The 21,229-nt window shown below is 47.5% G+C and overlaps 1 protein-coding gene across 3 annotated transcripts in view; it reads left to right on the forward strand.

The window, feature by feature from the left end:
• Positions 1 to 19,302: 19,302 nt before the first annotated feature.
• Olfml2b (olfactomedin like 2B) overlaps positions 19,303 to 21,229 on the forward strand; it is a 44,829-nt gene continuing 42,902 nt past the window's right edge. For 2 of the 3 annotated variants that reach the window (XM_045137989.1, XM_012949830.2), the window contains exon 1: positions 19,303 to 19,744. In XM_045137989.1, coding sequence (XP_044993924.1) covers positions 19,568 to 19,744 — 177 coding nt within the window. In that variant the 5' untranslated portion in view covers positions 19,303 to 19,567. The remainder of the gene's footprint in view (positions 19,745 to 21,229) is intronic. The other variant, XM_004663281.2, reaches the window with a different exon arrangement.

Raw genomic sequence — 21,229 nt, forward strand, 5'->3', positions numbered from 1 at the left:
CTGCCCATCTCATTAGCCCTTTAGTGGATTAACCCACCCACGAAGACAGAACCCTAATCGCCTCTTAGGCGGCCCACCTAGTCCCACCTCTTAATAATACCTCCTCACAAGCGAGATTAAATTTCAATATGAATCTGGGTGGAGACATTCAAACCATAGCAAAACTCTCTAGAAGGTTGTACACCTCAAATTGAACCCCAAAGAGGCAGTAGCAAATAAGGGGTAAGCTCTACAAAACAATGCAAGTCACCCTGACAGAGTTTGGCAAGGGAGAAGAGAGAGAAGGGTTACTCATGATATGTGTGAGATCTCCTGCCAGGCAGTTACTTTTACCTAAACAAAAGAGTGATGGGAAAGAAGAAATCATCTAGGAGACAGAGATGATGAACTCAGATTGGAATTTACTGGATTTAAAAACCGGCACAGACACCAGGTGTCACTATACTTCCAGTCTCAAAGCTGAAAAGCAGCCACTGAGCTACCGAAGGCTCGGCTCCCATCTCCCGGCTGGCCGGGTCCCCACTGGCTTTCTCCCGCAGTGCTGGCGGAAGCTCCACTTACACTCAAAGGCGTGTTAGACGTCATTTCACACTGCCAACGGCTCCATGGGAGCCTGGTCGCTTCTGTCAGTTTCTGTGGTGAAGAACCAGTCCTTTGAGCTATTCAGGCTTTTTAAAGAATATTTATCAGCCGGGCGTGGTGGTGCACGTCTTTCATCCCAGCACTTGCGAGGCAGAGGTAGGAGGATCGTCATGAATTCAAGGCCACCCTGCCTACATAGTGAATTCCAGGTCAGCCTGGGCTAGAGAGAAACCCTACCTCGAAAAACCAAAATAAATAAATGAATAAATAATCATAATCTATTTATTTACAAGCAGAAACAGACGAGAGATAGACAGAGATAATGGGCACACCAGGGCCTCCAGACACTGCAAACAAACTCCAGATGCATGCACCACTTTGTGCTTCTGGCTTTATACAGGTACTGGGGAATCAAATCCCAGTCATTAGGCTTTACAGGAAAGCATCTTAACCACTGAGCAATCAGCCTCTCCAACTTCCATAAAGGATTTTGCTCTTGGAAAGTTAAAACCTCAAGACAGGGTTTACAAATTCCTATGCCTTAAGGTAGTTACCAAGGATGGTATTATAGAGAAATTATTTTAAAAAGCTAAAACAAACAAAAAATAATAGTGCTGACCAATTAAGTACATCTATACTTTGCAACCTATGCCAAGCTGTTCACTCAAGGAAAACGTTGGCAGATACCCAACAAAAAGCCTTGAAAAAATGCCTAGGAGACACAGAGGCAAGGAAACAATCTTAGAAGCAGGATAAATGCAGCTGGGGTCTACTAGGTCTTCTGTACATACAGTTTATTTTCTTCCCTGTTCAAAGAGTACCAATTGCCCAAGGACCGGGACACAGTACCAGACACTTAGGGAGATCATGTTCCAAACACTGGAGCATGTGATCTGAGTCAGCAGTCCCAAGCTTTAGGCATTTGGGAAGACCCTTGCCTATGTCATTTTTACCGCATCACCCAGAATGACTTTTCTTATGTTTCTTAAATATCTTCACTTATTTATTTGAGAAAGAAAGAGAGAAAATGGCCAGGCATGGTGGTGCATGCATTTAATCCAGCACTTGGGAGGCAGAGGTAAGAGGATCACAGTGAGTTAGAGGCCACCCCGAGACTACATAGTGAATTCCAGGTCAGCCTGAGCTAGAATGAGACCCTACCTTGAAAACACAAGCAAGCAAGCAAGCAAGCAAGCAAGCAAGCGGGAGGGAGGGAGGGAGGGAGGGAAGGAGGGAGGGAGGGAGGGAGGGAGGGAGGGAGGGAGGGAGGAAGGAAAGAAGGAAGGAAGGAAGGAAGGAAGGAAGGGAGAGAAAATGGATGCCAGGGCCTTTTGCTGCTGCAAACAGAATTCAGACATATGTACCACTTTGTGTATCTGGCTTTGCATGGGTACTGGGGAATTGAGCCCAGACTGGCAGGCTTTGCAAACAAGTGCCTTTAACTGCTGACTCATCTCCCCAGCTCATGGAATAACTTTTCTTTAAGCAGACTTTAACACAATTACCATAAAATAGCAAGTTCTTTAAAAAAAAAAAAAAACCTTCAAGGCTGAATGTGGTGGTGCATACCTTTAATATTTTATTTTTATTTATTTATTTGACAGAGAGAAAGAGAGGGGGAGAGAGAGAATGAATGGGGGCACCAGGGCTCCAGCCACTGCAAATGAACTCCAGACACTTGCACCTCCTTGTGCATCTGGCTAACGTGGGTCCTGGGGAATCAAACCTGGTTCCTTTGGCTTTACAGACAAATGTGTTAACTGCTAAGCCATCCCTCCAGTCCACATAGCAAGTTTTGTGAGTTGGTTTTGTGACACATTTTAAAATGAAAAAGAAACAAGCTATTAAATTTAAGAATTAATATCTGGCATTCGAACCATTCTCAAGTGCTCTCATAAGTCTGAATGTCCCATGCTGAAGAGCATTGACTCAAGCCCCCACTTCATAGGTAGCTAGTAAATGAGGTTTGATGTCCAAATAGATGAACTCTGTGATTCTGGTCTCATGACTTAAACTTTTCCAGTTTCTGTCCTGAAACCGAGGAACGAACACTTGCTGTCTCAGTGAGGAGAGGACACATAAACACCCAAGAAGTGTCACTGCTGTGAGTGATGCTGCTGCTTCTGCCTCCCCCGCCCGCCTGCCTCCCAGCTGCAGGTGGAACATAGTAGTTTTGCAATCACCAGTTAGGATTTAAGGCAATGTAGAATGCAGAAGTGTTAAGAAAGATGCCATGACTGGAGAGATGGCTTAGCGGTTAAGCGCTTTCCTGTGAAGCCTAAGGACCCCGGTTCGAGGCTCGGTTCCCCAGGTCCCACGTTAGCCAGATGCACAAGGGGGCGCACGCGTCTGGAGCTTGTTTGCAGAGGCTGGAAGCCCTGGTGTGCCCATTCTCTCTCTCTCCCTCTATCTGTCTTTCTCTCTGTGTCTGTCGCTCTCAAATAAATAAATTAAAAAAAAAAGAAAGATGCCATGAAAAATATAGAATGGCCACACTTCTCATATCTAAGATGTCAACCTTTTCTACATACAAAACAATACTCAGGGCTGGAGAGATGGCTCAGTGGTCAAGGCACTTGCCTGCAAAGTCTAATGACCTGGCTTTGATTCCCCAGTCATATAAAGCCAGATGCTGGAAGTGGTGCATGCGTCTGGAAGGCTTTGCCGTGGCTGGAGGCCCAGGAGTGCACATTCTTTCTCTCTCTCTCTCTCTCTCCTCTTTCTCTCTCTCTCTCTCTCTCTCTCTCTCTCTCTGTCTCTCTCTCCTCTCTCTCTTTCTCTCTCCCTCTCTCCTCTCTCTGCTTGCAAATAAATTTTTAAAAAATTTTAAAATTACTTGATGGAAAACTACACGTAGCCAAGTGCTCAAGAGCAGACAACAGAAAGACCAGTAAATCAAGCTGCCTGGCTTTGTCCAGGATCTTAGGGTTGAAAGGGACCACCTTGGAAATAGTTTGGCTTAACCGATTTTCTTGGCAGATAGATAAAACTGAGGTCTGTGCTTTCCCAGAGAGGCCAGTGACTTCCCAATTACACACAGCTGGAGTGGGCAGAGCTGGGACCAGGTGCCAGGTCTCCCAGGCTGGGGCATCTTACTACCCACGGCCTCTGCAGGCAGCTGTTCTTCTATAGGCAGGCCACTTTGCATTAGTGGCTAGAAAGTATATTAAGTATGGAAATCTAGACAGAGAGAAGGCATGTTGGTGAGGTGTTCAGTTTCTGCCTTTAAAAACCAAGCATTCATGATAGGGTGTGGTAAACAGCATGAGCTGGAGTCCAAGCTACTTTGAAAGAGCAGCACATGGAGAGATGTAAAACAGGACACTGGAAAGTCAAATGGGGGGAAGAGTGGAATATAAGTGTAGTCTTCATTATATTTCCTCCCTTCCTTTCCTGTTTTTTTTTTTTTTGGTTATTTTCTTTAAGATCGTTTTTATGTTGCTATCCTTTCAAAATGGCTTGTTAGAATCAAAAAGTATTTTTTTGTAAGCCAAAGCAATCCACAAGGAATCAAAACATACCAGTAGAATAAATCACTTAACCACAAAAGAAGACTGTAAGAAAGAAAGAAAGAAACTACAATAAAACTGGGGGAGGGGATGGTTATTAAATGGCTATAATAAGACCTTGCCTATGGAAGAAGATCCCAAATTATTCCAAGCTTCACTTTACTTTTAAGACAAAAATAATAGGCCAGGCATGGTGGCGCACGCCTTTAATCCCAGCACTAGGGAGGCAGAGGTAGGAGGATCACTATGAGTTCAAGGCCACACTGAGACTCCATAGTGAATTCCAGGTTAGCCTGAGCCAGAGTGAGACCCTACCTCCAAAAACAAAAACAAAATTAAGGAAGACAAAGATAATGACAAAAATCCATTTCATAGAAACGTTACCTCAATTTGTATGATGCTTAAAAAGTGCTCAGTACCAGGAGTAGCGTCAGCAATTCGTAATACTGAAAACGGTGCCTTTCGGTGGGAGGACTGCTCTCACGCAGCACAGGCCCATTAGGAACAAGATAGCTTTCCACTTGTCTGTGCTTTTGCGAGCATACAGAATTCTTCAAAGGGAATGCCAGGCCGAAGTGGGCTCCTCTCTATCCTGGGCTTTCATCATGCTGCAGACCAGCAAGGGGCCAAGTCTGGATTAAATTACCGTGTGTTGAAGCTCCCGTTTCGCAGATCCACGTGCACTTAGCGGTGACAGCTGAGTGCAGAAAGAGAGGTAATCTACGCGGCATCACCTTGTCTGTGTTAGTCAGCTTCCATCATTATGACAAATACCTGAGGACACCAGCATACAAAGAGACAAGGTTTGTTCTGACTCACAGCTTTGGAGGTCCCAATCCATGTGGGGACTCGTTGCTCCAGTGGGGCCACGCCACATGATAGCAGGAGCATGTCGTGGTGCCAAATTGATCACCTCATGTCATGGCCAGAATTGGAAAGAAAGGAAGAAGACAGGAGGACTAGAATGCCCCTTTCCCTTTGAGGGCAAACCTCCACTGGCCTGAAGACCTCTCACAAGGCTCCGCCTCTTAATGGCCGTGTCACGCCCCTCTGTGCCACGGGCTGGGGACCAAACATTTCACACATGGACCTTGGAGGAACTAGAATGGCTACATGAACAAAATCTGCTGTTAGGCAAGATCCAAGCCTTCAGCACATGGACCCTTGAGAAACTAGATTGGTCATGTGATCAGAATCTGGTGTTAGGCAAGATTTCTCCCCTATGTCAAAAATCTTGTTGTGGGGCCTGGTGGCACATGCCTTTAATCCCAGCATGTGGGAGGCTGAGGTAGGAGGATCGCTGTGAGTTCGAGGCCAGCCTGAGACTAATTCCAGGTCAGCCTGAGCTACAGTGAGACCCTACCTTGAAAAACCAAACAACTTCTTGGCAATCTTATTCTGTAGAGATGCAACCATTTCACGTGGACAGTTTTCCTCCCGTTTTGACAGAACTTTGCTGAACTCGGTACTGCTAGGTTCAAGCACAATCGCAGGCCAAAGGACAGAGAACAATCTCTCAGGCTCCAGGTGGGTGAAACTTTTGTAATTCTAAGTGATTATAGAAAATATCTAATGAATCTCTGCCTTTTATTTCCTTTTCTACTTTCACTGAACAGGCAAAGGGACTCCCGCCAAGGGTGCCATACTGAAAAAAGAAAACAATTTCGCCAAGTGTTGGGATTGTGCAGAGGGGTACACTTGACACTTCGGAGCACAGTGATTTCCAAGATTACAGCGGACAAATTACATACAACAAAAGGCAGAAATCTTAAGGTGTGCTCATTTTTAGCCATATGACCACTTGGGTGATCACCATCTATATATCAAGGTAGAGAATGTTCCTACAGACCCAGAAAGTTTCCTTCCAGGCAATACCGATATCTCCAGACACAAACACTATTCCTACTACTACATAATAGTTTCATATGGTCATGTGCCTCAGATGAGTGGGATCACTGCATATATTATTATTATGTCTGGCTTCTTTTTTGGCTTAGTACAATGCTTTTGGCTTTTATTTCTGTTATTGCATGTTTCACTACCTAATTTTTATAGTTTAATGTATATTATTCTACCATATGAATACATCACAATTTTTTTAAAAAATCACCCCTCTAGTTCAGATATTTAAGTTGTTGAACTATTTAAATAAACTGCTATAAATATTCTTGAGGGGAAACAAAAGGAAGCTAGTGTAGCAGTTACCTTCTTGTGGCTGCTACAAAGCACCAACCAAAAACAGCTTGTGGGGCGAAAAAGGTTTATTTTGGCTTTATAGACTCAAAGAGAAGCTCCAGGGTGGCAGAGAAAATGTGACATGACCAGAGGGTGGACATCACCTCCTGGCCAATATCAGGTGTACAACAGCAACTGGACAGTATACTAAACACTGGCAAGGGGAAGCTGGCTATAAGCCTACCACTAACAACATAACTCGTCAAGCAAGGCTCCCCCTCCCAAACTGCCATCAGTTGGGAGATAAGCATTCAAAGCACATGAGTTTATGGGGGACACGTAATTCAAACCACCACATCCAACCAAGCATACCTGTAATCCCAGCAGTCGGGGAGGCTGAGGCAGGAGGCTAGTGCGTCTGAGGCTCCTCTGGGCCACACGGTGAATTCTGTCAGGCAAGCTGGGGAAAGCGAGCTTGTTACTTCCCAGTTGCGTGTTCTCGTCCTTGGTGATGCAATGGAGCACTCTGCTTCTGCCTCCTTCCCTGCCTGCAGCCTGAAGGTAACAACGCCTACCCTGCAGGATGCTCAAGAAGACGAAACGCGATGTCTCCATGGAGCCATAGGAATCCTTCAAAGCTGTTCAACCTCACGGGACACGGTCACCAACTCCTGGCAGGCATTCAAAGCTATATGCTGCTGGGCACAGAAGTCGAGCTCAGCTCGCAGAGAAGCGAATGCGCTGTGATGCTCTGCTGACCGACAGGACCCACGCCCACCACTCTCAGGTGACCAAGCTCTATTCGGCTCTCCTGGTCCCTTGGGTGAAGCAAAGGAGGAAAAGAGTGGAGAGAGGAGGAGGCAGGGGGAGGAGGGGCAGCATGAGGCTGGCCAGGTCACCCCTGGCCTGACATGACTAAGTGAAAACCTAAGGGACACCTGGTCCAGACAGAAGGAAATCCAGCAATGTACATGGAGAACCAAGGCTCCCATCCAAGCAGACACCTAAAATAGCAGCCAAGCCATCGAGACTGGGCGGCACCGCTGGTCCAGCTACTGCTGGCAATTCCTTCTTCCCCTTTAAATCATTTCTTCCTTTCAAAACTCCACTCACTTCCTCTTAGGAGTCACCCTCCCCAATCCCCAGCCTTCCTTCACCTCCTTGGCTGCACCAGTCTTGCTGCTCCCCCTCCTCCCTGCTCTGCCTCTTCTGCCCACCTCTCATGGCTCCACCCATCTGCCAGTTCCACTCCTTCCTTCCCCAGAGGCTTTCCCCACCTCTGGCTCAGGCAAGGACATGACCCTGAGCATGCAGACTCCACCAACAAAAGCCAGGTGCTGACAGCTGGCTGCGCAGAAAGTTGCAGGCTTAGCCAGCAGTCGAGGCTCACGCCTGTAATCCCAGTACTTAGGAGGCTGAAGTACAAGGTTCTCTGGGAGTTCCGGGCCATCCCACACTACATAGTGAGTTCTAGGATAGCCTGGGCCACAGAGTCAGACCCTGTCTCAACCCCTTAGCCTCCCTTCCAGAGAAAATTATGTGCTTAAGGCTGGGGAGATGGCTCAGTGGTTAAAGGTGCTTGCTTGCAAAAGCCTGCCAACCTGGGTTGAATTCCCCAGTACCCAGGTAAAGCTGGATGCACAAAGTGGTACAAGTGGCACATGCATCTGCAGTTCCCCACAGATAACTTTAAAAAAATACTTTAGAAAAGAAAATTATTTGCTTGAAGTTTAGTTTTTAGTGGGGCATGGTGGTCATGCTTATAATTCTAGTATTTGAGAGGTGGAGGCAGGAGGATTAGGAGTTCAAGATGATCTTTGGCGACATAGTGAGTTTAAGGCCAGCCTGGGATACATGAGATCCTGTCAGAAATACATGAATAATAATCCTATGGATTTTTAGCCTTAGAACTGGGGCTTGGGTTTTTTTTTTTTCTGAAAGGATAAAGGAATATGGGGTGAGCACTTAGGAGTCAGAGGAGGATAACGGTTGCTACTGTTGTGTGGTTGCTGTATTATAAGACAAGGTCCCAGTATGTAACCCAGGCCCACTTCACCTCCCAGCACAGCAGATTTTGTATGACCCCCATGGTAGCATGACATTGCAGTCAGGTTCACAGTGCTGGCAGAAAGCACCCAACCAAGAGCAGCTTGTGGGAGAAAAGGGTTATTTTGGCTTATAGACTCAAGAGAGATGCCAGGGGAAAATGATGGCATGAGCAGAGGGTGGACATCACCCCCTGGCCAACATCACATGGACAATGGCAACAGGAGAGTGTGCCAAACACTGGCAAGAGGAAGCTGGCTATAACACCTATAAGCCCACCCCCCAATAATACATTGCCTCCAGAAGGCTTTAATTTCCAAATTGCCGTCAGCTGGGGATCTAGCACACAGAATACCTATGTTTATGGGAGACACCCGAATCAAACCACCACATTCTGCCCACAGCCCCCATAAACTGACAACCATCCATGATGTGAAATGTAATGCATTCAGTCCAACTTTAAAAGTCCCCATAGTTTTTATCAATCCTAATGATGTTCAAACATCCCCATAATCCAAGATCTTTTAACTGAGACATAATACAAAAAAAACCCACCATAATGGCACAGAATAAACATTCACACTACAAAATATGGCATTGGACATAGCAAAGAAATATTCAACCAACACAACCTTTTTTTTTCTTCTTTTTCTTTTTTTGGTTTTTTGAGGCAGGGTCTTGCTGTAGCTCAGGCTGACCTGGAATGCACTATGTAGTCTCAGGATGGCCTCAAACTCATGGCGCTCCTCCTACCTCTGCCTCCCAAGGCTGGGATTAAAGGCGTGCACTACCACGCCCGGCTTCCCAACACAACTTTGAAAGCAAACAGGGAAGACTTCAATCTCTGTAAGCCCAAGTCCAATAACTTTAATCAGTAACAAGTCTCCAGGTCTGATAATTCTAAACAGTGACAAGTCTCTGGAGTTCCAATTCCTCCCCTCCAACTAGGCTACTGACAGTCCTGGAAAACTTTATCCAACGCTAGCAGCTGTCTTTGGCAGCCATCTCATAGTCCTGGCATCTCCACTGGGTCTCCACTGCAACCCGTGGTTTATCTACATGGCTCCATCAGGTCTCCATGCAGGTAATCCAACAAGCCCGTTTCACCTTGCCTGTGTCCAAAATACAAGACTGTGTTGCAGATCCAATTACCCTCTCTTCCCTGCATTTCTTATACTCCATAGTACCAGGTGGGCTGCCAATTTGTTAATCCGGGGGGTTGGAAATAAAGTAAACTTCGAAGAACAGGACACTCCTTTAGCATTCAGCCCCCTTCAAAAGACTTTGCATTCTTTCTGTTGGCCCAATGCAGGTCAGCTGGCCCAATCTCAATGATTGTAATCTTTCAATTGCAGCTAAAATGGCAGCAGTTTCACCCAAATATTTCATTTTTTTCTGTGCTATATCCCTTTGCTCACATTAGTCCATTTCTATGCAATGCACTCTGCACAAGTTCTCTGGACACAGCAAGCCTCTCACACAAATTGTTTCTAGCCCAGTCCAAGCAAAGCTCTTTCTCACCCTCATAAGCCATACTTCACAGTCCATAGTTCTTACTGCATTCAGGTCTTTTAACTGACTAGAATAGTCCATCAAGCTGTACTTATAGCACTGCAAGGCATCTCTTAGGTCAAGGCTTCAAATCCATCCACATTCCTCCTGCAAAGCAGTTCCAAAAGGCCAAAGCCACAGTCAGGTTTCAAGCAGCAATGACACCACTTCTCGGTACCACTTTACTGTTGCAGTCAGGTTCGCATTGCTGGCAGAAACCACCCAACCACGAGCAGCTTGTGGGGGGGGGGGAACAGACTTTATTTTGGCTTGAAGATTTGAGGGGAAGCTCCATGATGTCAGGGGCAAATGATTGCATGAGAAGAAGGTGGACATCACCTCCTGGACAACATCAGGTGGACAAGAGCAACAGGAAAATGTGCTAAATGCTGGCAAGAGGAAGCTGGCTATAATGCCCATAAGCCCACCCCCAATAATACATTCCCTCCAGGAGGCATTAATCCCAAATTGCCATCAGCTGGGGATCAGAACACCTATGTTTATGGGGGGAATCTGAATCAAACCACCACAGATGGATATTGAGGCTTACAGCAGTGAAATGACTTGCTCAAGGTATGTATGAGAAGCCAAGATTCCATAGCCAGTCTGTCTGTCCCTGAAGACCAGCCTCACCCATCACTCCAGCTGTCTTTGCATGTAATTTAATTTCACATTCAACTACAAAGATGAGCAAGAGTATGAACGAAACATCTCCAGGGCTAATTTAACAAGTGAATGTCTCCCTTGAGCTGAAATCTCCATCCATACACACCAGATAAAATGGGTCATGGTGAATATAAGATGGTGAGACATGGGCTGGAGAGATGGCTTAGCGGTTAAGCGCTTGCCTGTGAAGCCTAAGGACCCCGGTTCGAGGCTCGGTTCCCCAGGTCCCACATTAGCCAGATGCACAAGGGGGCGCACGCGTCTGGAGTTCGTTTGCAGAGGCTGGAAGCCCTGGCGCGCCCATTCTCTCTCTCTCCCTCCATCTGTCTTTCTCTCTATGTCTGTCGCTCTCAAATAAATAAATAAAAATAACAAAAAAAATTAAAAAAAAAAGATGGTGAGACATCACAACTGTGCTAGACTGACTTCAAGCCAGAAGAGGAAAAGATCTCACTTGGATATAGGAGCACACAGAAGACTTGTTCCCAATCCCCCTGGGTGCTAATTAGAGTTGATTCTTATAGGGAGATATTTTTACTTTTCCTTAAGATGATCGACTTATGTTAAGTAAGTATATCTTCAGGAGAGAAAGAGTCCAAGAGACAGAGATGGCGGGGTGGGGGAGAGAGGCAGTAGTCATGGGAACTGATAGAATGGATACTCACTGACTTGTCTGGTAAGGCAGCCCCTCCCTGGGAGCTGTGCCCCTCTTCCCACACTTTAGGTGACTAGGTCAGTATTGGGCATCTGAGCATGTTTGTGGGGGCATTTGCAGAGAGGTTTGTTTAACTGAGAAGGGAAGATCCATCCTGAGTGTGGGAGGCAATCATCCCACGGGCTAGGGCCCCAGACTTAATGAAAGGGGGAAACTGAGTGAGCACCAGCATTCATCTCTTTTTCCTGACTTCGGATGCAAAGTGACCAGCTGCCTCACGCTCCCGTCACCATGCCTTCTTTCTGCAATGAACTGAGCCTGCCAACCGTGATCCAAACGAATCCCTTCCTTCCTTAGGTTGCTTTTGTCAGATATTTTGTTGCAGCAATGAGAAAAGTAACTAATGCGAGATCTATCTTACATTTGACCAGACTCCTTTCTTGGCCATTTGGTATTGAGCTCGAGTGGGGGGAAAAGCCTACTTCTCAAGTAATTCAAGTAACTGTTTTCAAATACACACACACACATATGTCGATATATTTAGTCTATGTATGGACCAGAGAAACCCCTGGTTTCAAATGAGTCTTCAATATCCCCAGTGACCTTAGAGTCCATGCATTCTTTTTATTAAAAATTTTTATTTACTTATTTATTTAAGAAAGAGAGAGAGGCAAGTAGAGAGAGAGAGAAAGAGAGAGAGAGAGAGAGAGAGAGAGAGAGAGAATGGTTGTGTCAGGGCCTCCAGCCACTGCAAATGAACTGCAGACACATGTGCCATCTTGTGCATCTGGCTTTACTTGGGTCCTGGGGAATCAAACCTGGGTCATTTCGCTTTGCTGGCAAGCACCTCAACCACTAAGCCATCTTAGAGTCTATGTACCCTAAGACTCTTCCTTATCTTTAAAATCTCCCCTTCCTCTTTTCCCTTACTCTGCACAATGCTGCTTTGTTACTTATAAGACTTAGCAGCCTTAAGACTTAAGAGCCTCCCCTACCTCAGATCCAGAGTTAACAGTCCTGTAAGTTCTACCCTTTGGTTATGTTGTTCCTGCTCCTTTCTCTTCACCTCCAAAGACTCCCCTTCTCATGCTAGACTGCACTCCAGGGTCGCCAATGCACCATGTTCACATAAATGGCATTTCCTAGACTTGTGCTGTGAAGCAGCCCCGTGGAGTTCCCTGGAAAGGCCAAGGGTCCCCTGACTATTCATCTCCCCTGTGGTCATCAGAAAGCACCGAGGGCATGCGGGCTCCGGCTCAGCACCCCAGGGGGCCTGCCAAGAATAGCAGAGGTCACTTCACCTCCTTTGTGCTGCATGCTCACCCCCACCTCAGTGACCAACTAACCCACACATCTGCTTCTGTCATCCTTTCCCCCGCCCCAGCCCTTCGATGGCTCCCCACTCATCGCCGTGGGCTTTACCCTCCGGCCGCTGCCCACATCACAGTGTTCTATCTCACAAGCCCAGGTCCTGCTGTCCCCTGGGCTTTCTCCTCCCTCCACACTTGGCTCCCAGATCCCACCGGCCTGCTTCTCCAGCCCCTTGGGATTTGCTATCTGTCTTTTACCTGGCACATTCTGAGTCCTCCTCTTAGATTCTCCTTAGGTATTCCTTTCTTTCTTTCTTTCTTTCTTTCTTTCTTTCTTTCTTTCTTTCTTTTTCTGTTCTTTTCTTTCTTTTTGTTTTTTTGTCTGTTCAAGGTAGGGTTTCACTGTAGCCAAGGTTAACCTGGAATTTACTGTGCACCTGGCTTACATGGGTCCTGGGGAATTGAACCTGGGTCCTTTGACTTCACAGACAAATGCCTTAACCACTAACCAATCTCTCCAACCCTGTCTTCAGTTTTTAACTTAGTTCCTGGCAAATTGATAGCACTACACTCAATTCCTGATTAATAAAGGAAAACATGATTAATAGACATAAGTAGACCATAATCTCAGTGTTTTTAAGGCCCTTCTCAATGTGAGCAATATTTTCAAATTCCATTTGCTTTTACATTACCAAGAAAATAATAATATAAATATAAATAGTCAGCATGTGTGGAGCACCCCCTATGCGCCAAGCAATAAGTGAGAATCTTTATACATCTTTTTTTTTTTTTTGGTGTTTTTTTTTTTTTTTACAAGGTAGAGTCTCACTGTAGCCCAGGCTGGCCTGGAATTCACTATGTAGTCTCAGGGTGGCATCAAACTCATGGCATTCCTCCTACCTTTGCCTCCCAAATGCTGGGATTAAAAGTGTGCACCACCACACCCAGCCTAATACAACTTAATTAATATTCAGAGCAACTTCTGAGGTAAGTGCCACCATTATCCCCACTTTAAGATGAGGAAACTAAGATTCAAAGAAGCTATAGGTCTTTTCCTAGTTAATCCAGCTGGTCAAGCAAGAGTGGAGCCAGGAGCCAGGATCCAAACACAAATGACTACCAGAGTCCATGCTGGTCACTTTGAGGTAATAAAGGACTAATGTCAACTAAGTTGACTGTCTCTCCTACTTTACTCCTTGTTCTTTGCTTGGGGAAGACAGTTTACAAGACAGGGTCTCATGTAGCCACACTGCCCTCAAACTCGCTGGGTCGTTAAGGATGGCCTTGAACTCCTTTTTCTCCTGCATCTGCCTCCCGAGTGCCAGGATTACGGTCATACACCACCACGCCTGGCTTTCACTCCCCACTGCTTTCCTCTCCAGATGGCTTTCTTCCTACTCCAAGCCTAGACCATCGATCCAGATGGGGACCAGGGCTTTGCATTTGCCCCTCAAATGCTGGTGAAGAAGTCAGAGTATGGGGGCAACCTGCCCCACGCAGCCTTGCTCCAGGCCCCAGCCTGAGGGCATCTGAGTAGAGAGGCTCCAGAGGCATGGCTCTAGGCTGAGCATCCTTAAAGCATCACAAAGCAGAAGCTGGCTTTAGACTCATCCTGAAAATAAGAGCCACCCAGTGGGGAGGGGAGACATCAGGACACCTAGCAGATCTGCTGAGGAGAGAAGGCGAGGCTGTTTGTCATAGACAAGACCTATCTGGACATGTTGAAGTATCTCAGGGGATGAGGAGGAATAATGCCTTTTTGTGGAATACACCAAAAAAAAAAAAAGTGAGAAAATGAAAATGCAAGCAACATATTTTGGTTAAGACCCCAGAGACCTAATAAACATGTCTTTATTAAAAACATAATATATGCTCGATAAGCACATGCTGAGCTTACTTTCATTGGCGTGAAGCCTACTTTTGATTATAGAAAGAAATTCCCATGGTTTGCATAATAAAGAAATGTAAATGTCCCACAAAATTGGGAAAATTCAGAGAAGCATCTTTTTACTTGACTAAAATATTTGTTGTGAGGAAAAATATATGTTCTTTTGTGCCCCTTCCCAGAACCCCACATTCACAGTCTTTACAACATGTTCCTGAGGTCAGAGGTTGTGTCACCTTCATCCTTATAAGCCCAGTGGCTCTCAGAGCCTGGCTCATGGTGCATGTTCCCTAACTGAGCCAAGCTGAAGTAAAGGAGAGATGGAACCCAGAAGACCAAAGGCAGCACCAGAAGCTCGGAAAGCAGCAATGTGGGGCAAACAGGAAAGAAAGACCTCATTTTCAGCTGAGCTTTCCCTCCTCCCTCCCAGCAGTTTATGGCAGTCCCTGGCAAGGCGCCCGCTCTCTGGCCAGCCAGGGAAGGGAGATGGCAGAATGATGTGGCCCGTGGGACTTTGCTCTGCTCTTTGATTTTGCTGTTGTGGGGCAGGTGCATTTGCTAAATTACACACCGAGGTGGCAGGTCATTTCTAGCCACCAGCCCCACCTGACACATGAGGCCTTGGTTGGCAACAGACACACATTTCAGAGCAAAGCCCCAGGGGAACCTGGAAAACAGACGCTCTTGCCAGACACAGACGTGGCTGGGGAAGGGTGATGGTTGTGGTGGCTGTGCGGTCCCCAGTACCCAGCAACCTGCTGGCTGGCAGAGTGGGCAAGGGACCGGGGTCCCAGCCAGCCGAAGTGGCACACCTGGGGCTTTCTGAAACCCTAGTGAACATTTCCACAGTACGTCTGTGGTGGTTTGAATGTGGAGTGTTGTCACGGCTTCATGTGTTTGTGAATACGCCTTACAGCCCCTAGCTGGGAGAGCCTTTGGGAGGTGGAGTCTTGCTGGAGAAGGTGTGTCTCTGGGACATCTTGGGGTGTTCCAGCCCAGCCCCACTTCCCATGCTTAGCTCACTCTCTGTGCTTCCTGGCTGCTGAGATGGAGACATAACACACTGTCTGCTTCTGCCACGATTTCCCTGCCACGATGAAACGTTGCCATGCATCTGTAAGCCAGAAATAAATCCTTTCCTTCCATCAGCTGCTTCCAGTTGGGCGTTTTGTCTCAGCTTGTTTTCACATTTGTGAGAGGATATGATGTTTGAGGGTTGAACGTCACATGCTTGGCACATGGTAAGCACTCAATTCATGCAGAGTTGCCGTTATACAGCCCCCTTTATCACGGTGCCTCAGGCAGGGAGAGCTAGTCTGATTTTACACTGATGTGCTGAGGATCTAGTGACATACACCACGCAAGGTCTTAGCAAAGGGTACAGGGAGGCTACCTGATGTTTTAAAGCCAAATCAAGCTCAATTGAGGATCTTCAGATCAGCATTCCAGACTAGCAGGTGGAAGAAGGCCATGGGCGGTGTATCTTGATATCCGAAAGACAGGTGAGGAGTGTCTTGTAAAGAATGCCTCCAGACATGGTGAAGACCTGTGCCCTGAGCATCAGCACCTCATACTGCTTGGTGCATACCAATAATGAAAGGGATGGCAGCTTAGTGAGGCTGGTGTTCTTCAGGAAGGAAGAAGGAAAGAGACAGAAAAAAAATTGGAGTGACTTTCCCTATGATTGGCTGACGAACATAAGGTTCTAATTTTGGCCTCCACCTGAATTATTTGTTTATTTATTTATTTAAGAGCAACAGACAGAGCGAGAAAGAGGCAGGTAGAGAGAGAGAGAATGGGCGTGCCAGGGCCTCCAGCCACTGCAAACGAACTCCAGATGCATGCACTCCCGTGTGCATCTGGCTTACGTGGGTCCTGGGGAATTGAGCCTTGAACTGGGGTCCTTAGGCTTCACAAGCAAGCACTTAACCACTAAGCCATCTCTCCAGTCCCTGAATTAATTTTTTGAGTCTTTTTTCTTTTGAGGCAAGCCCAACAGACTGCCTTTTTTTTTTTTTTAAATCTTTTATTTATTTATTTGAGAGCGACAGACACAGAGAGAAAGACAGAGGGAGAGAGAGAATGGGCGCGCCAGGGCTTCCAGCCTCTGCAAACGAACTCCAGACGCGTGCGCCCCCTTGTGCATCTGGCTAACGTGGGACCTGGGGAACCGAGCCTCGAACCGGGGTCCTTAGGCTTCACAGGCAAGCGCTTAACCGCTAAGCCATCTCTCCAGCCCAGACTGCCTTTTTTTTAATGCAAGTGAGCAAGAGTAAGTGTAAGAAAATAGGGGCGCCAGGGCCTCCAGCCACCGTAACAGAATGCCAGACACATGCACCACCTGGTACTCAAGCGTGGCCTAGCACACTCGTGTCACCTTGTGCGTCTGGCTTATGTGAGACCTACAGAGTTGAACATGGGTCCTTAGGCTTCACAGGCAAGTGCCTTAACTGCTAAGCCATCTCTCCATCCCAGATATTTTTTAATTGATGATTTGAATTAAGACAGATTAAGACATATTATTAAATCTGAAACTTACCCAAAACTGGGACAAACATAAAAACAGCAAGAATTTAACAGTATGAAAATGATGAGCTAAAACCACCATATTTTTAAGTGGGTAAAATTGTAAAAGCCAGGCTGGAGAGATGGCATAGTGGTTAAGGCATTTGCCTGCAAAGCCTAAAGACCCAGGTTCAGCTTCCCAGTAAGCCAGGTGCACAAGGTGATGCATGCATCTGGAGTTCGTTTGCAGTAGCTGGAGGACCTGACACATCTATTCTCTCTCTTTCTCTCTCAAGTAAATAAACAAATAAAATTTTTAAAAAAGTGTAAAATCTGAGCTGGGTGTGGTGGTGCACATCTTTAATCCCAATACTCAGGAGGCAGAGGCAGGAGGATCGCTGTGAGTTCAAGGCCATCCTGAGAATCCATAGTGAATTCCAAGTCAACCTGGGCCAGAGCAAAATCCTACCTGGAAAAAAAAAATGTTGTAAAAGTCTATACTTGGGTTTAAGGGGAAAAAAAAAAAATCACTGGCAAGCAGAGGATGGAGGAAACCAACATTAAATTCACATACAAAAAAAGAAAACCACATTTAAAAAAATAATGTTAATCACTAGTGAAATGTGGCTGCCCAGAAAGCTAAGGCAACCAAGGACTGACTGCATTAATGAAAGAGCAGTGTTTGGAAGCTGGGCATGGCAGCTCACACTTGTCATCCTGGCACACAGGCAGCTGAGGCAGACGGATCACCGTGTGTTCATGACCAGCTTGGCTTGTGTAGTAAGCTCCAGGCCAGAGTGGGCTGCAAAGTGAGGTCCTGTCTCAGTTCATATATGTGATGATAGTTGATAAAAGCCTTGTAGGGTGCCGCCTTAGGAACTGCATGGTGTTTCCAGCCCCTCCTCCATCTCACCTTCTCAGTAAACATCTGGCAGCCTGGCCTGTTGGCTTCCATTTAGCCAACATTCAACATTTATTAAAACTACATGGGGCTGGAGAGATGGCTTAGCTGTTAAGAAGTCTAAGGACCCAAGTTCAATGCTCCAGATTTCGTGTAAGCCAGATGCACAAGGTGGTGCATGCGTCTGGAGTTCGTTTGTGGTGGCTAGAGGCCCTGGCGTACCCATTCTCTCTCTCTCTTTCTCTTTGCCCCTCTCTCTGTCTCAAATAAAAATAAATTTTAATTTAAAAAAAAAACCATAATCATGGAAAATGCTAATAAAAATTAAAAATAAAATAAAATAAAATAAAAAAACACCACATGTCACAAAGGTAACCCCCATCTGGTTTTAGAAAAGATTTCATAGCCTTCATAAAAAAATGTGTTTGTATGTAACATACCTACAAACCCAGACACCCAGAACCTTGTTTTTCCCCCATAAACTTCAGTTTAGTAACATGAACAATAATGGTTAGTAATAATGATGATGGTGGTGTTGGAGGCGGTGTTTACTTCTGGAGCTGGGGGTGAAGCTGCCTTGTAGAAAGCTTGTCCAGCATGCAGGAGGCCCTCATTTCTACACCAGCACCACAATAATAATAGAAATAACAAGTGGATATCATTATACTCCTGTCAACAAGTATGTGAACTGCAGGATTAAGGTGCTTGAATTTCTCAAGGTTGTAGAATATCTTCTGAAGTCATCTGGCTCTGTTCAGTATGTTCAAAGTGACAATTGTCTTTGAGGGCTGGATCTACCCTTCCTTAAAGCCACATATTGTCAATCTTCATAGTAGGCTTATAAAAAGGACACGAATCTAAGGACACACATTAAAGGACATATTCGCACATCGGCACATCGTTGCAAGTTGAGTCCTCTGGAAAAGAAGTGACCTGGCCCATTTGTCCCCAAACAGCGAAGACAGTAAAGGGGTGTTCTCTCTTGCAATCATTTGAACCTGAGAAATCAACGGGACAAGCGGAGTGTCAGAGATGGACTGGGGACTCAGGCAGGCAGAGCCTTCAGCAGTCGTCCGAGGTCTGAAGCAGTGGCGCGCGCGCACTCCGCCCACGGCGCCAAGTTCAAAGCTGCAGGAGCTCGGGCGCTCCCGGAGTCGAGGGCGGCGAAGCGCGCGCGCGCCCTCCACGCGTGGCTCCGCTCAGCGGCCGCGGGCCCGGGGTCACGGAGAGCGGCCCGAGGACCGCGCAGCGGCGTGCAGGAGGCGGGCTCGGCCGGGCCCCGAGCACTCCGCGGTCCTCCCTCCTCCTCCTCCTCCTCCTCCACCTCCTCCTGCTCCTCGGCGCCGTCACTGGCTGCATCTCGCCGCCCGGCACAATAGAGGCTCCGCCCTCCCCCGGCGCCAGCCCCGCTCCCCGGCGCCCTCGCCCAGCCGCGCCCGCTCGCCCTTCGCGCCGCCGCGGTCCGCCCCGCGCCGCCTCCCCGCGCGTCCCGGAGCTCCCGGCGCCCGCCGGCCTTGCACCTGAGCGCGCACCGCGCCCGCCTCCCCGGCCGGCTCTCGGGGATCTAAGGCTGCAGGCTCGGGAAGGAGATGCTCAGGGTCGCCGGGCACCACCCTCTGGCCCCGCTCAGCCGTCCCTAGCTTCCCACGGCGGCGCTCCGAGCGGCCACTCGCACGCAGGCTGCGGGGAAGACACCTTTCCAACCTCGGCCTTTTGGAGACACCCCTGACCCAAGCAGGTCTCTCTCTGGAAGGGGCTGAGGTCCCTGTTGGCGCATCCCTCATGGCCAAGCCTCTGCCGCTAGTTCTCTGCTTTGCTCTGGTCGTGGCACGAATCTGGGGGTCCAGCACGCCCCCCACAGGATCCAGCGAGCCCCCTGATGTGCCAACCGTGGCGCCCACCGAGGAGGACGAGACTCTGCAAAACGAGGCGGACAACCAGGAGAACGTTTTATCTCAGGTAGGGTGAGGAATCACCTGCTGGACCTCTTGCTGGACCTGGATGCAGCGGTTGTGGGCAGCTGCTCTGCTCTCCGTTACTAACGGGAAGGGTCTTTGCTTCTTATTTATCAGAGCGTATTCGTTTTGTTGTTGTTAGAGTTTCACGTAGGTCGGCTTCCCAACTCTCTGGGTAGCCAAGGCTGGCCTTGAACTCTTAATTCTCCTGTCCTGGTGATGTCTTGGTGCTTGATCCTCTTGGCGCTGGGATTACATGGGTGGGCCACGACACCTGGCTTTTTTAAAATAATCAACTCTCCAAATTGTGGGGTCTTTCTTTTCTTTTCTTTCTTTCTTTTTTTTTTTTTTTTTTTTCCTTTTGGTGTTTCGAGGTAGGGTGCCAGTGTAGCCCAGGCTGACCTGAAATTCACTATGTAGTTTCAGGGTGGTCTCGAACTCATGGTGATCCTCCTAACTCTGTGTCCTGAGTGCTGGGATTAAAGGCGTGTGCCACCACGCCCAGCTGGGGTCTTTCAAGGTTACCAAATCATAAGAAAAGAGGGAAAGGAAGACTCCATACACTCTTTGAGAAGAAAAGAAAAAGTTTGTGCTTGTGGTATAAAAGTTGTGAAAAGTACTTCTTGTCTATGTGACTGCCTATCAGAATTGGAATGTGTCAACAGGGGGGTACGTTGGACGGGAGGCAGATGGCATAACCCATGGGAGACGACTTGTGGTCTGGGAAGAGACACCCAGGCAGAAGCATGGGGTGAAGACAGAGCTGCAGCATATGTGACCCACATGAGGGGACTGCAACACAGAGATGATGTCAAGACCTGGTGTGCTGGGCTGTGTGGGAAAAACGCAGACGCACAGGGGTCTGGCCAACTGGAAGTGGGGGCCCATTGACCAATGATAGTGATGGCTGACTGAAGCCTCAAGGCCCTGCCACCCCCTCTGTAGTTGAGGACCACCGAGGGGCTAACCCCAGCTTCCGACAGTCTTCAGTCCAGCTCTCAGGCCTATTAAGGATGCTTCTCTCATGACTGTGGTATTTGTGCTCTCCAGAGCTGGCATGCTGATGTGCAGTGGGCGTCACCATAGTCCTTGGGGCGAGTGAAGGATGCCGAGAACATTGCCTGCACCTCCGCTCGGCCCTCTGTCTGGGTCTTGTCTCCTTCCTGCAGAAGGAGCTGTCACTCCTGCTTTGGGGTTGATCAAATACTGGTCTCACTCTTCTTTGAATAATTATGCTAACATATGCTCTGTGCCCACCCACAACCTCACACTGACCTTTAAATTGGAAAGACTGAAAACCCCTCCCATTGAGTCTCTGGAATACCATCAACAAAAGCTTGCCTGAAACCCGAGCCTCCTGAAAGGAAGGAACCCACCCAGGGTTCTCAGAGCAGGGTTGCATAGGAATCACGCGCACAGCAGCCTTTCAGAAAGCAGACAGCCACAGTTTACTATCAGCATGGAGAACCCGACCGCCTAAGTCACCCTA

This window comes from Jaculus jaculus, chromosome 1, assembly GCF_020740685.1.
Source record: "Jaculus jaculus isolate mJacJac1 chromosome 1, mJacJac1.mat.Y.cur, whole genome shotgun sequence".
Classification (NCBI taxonomy): Eukaryota; Metazoa; Chordata; class Mammalia; order Rodentia; family Dipodidae; genus Jaculus; species Jaculus jaculus.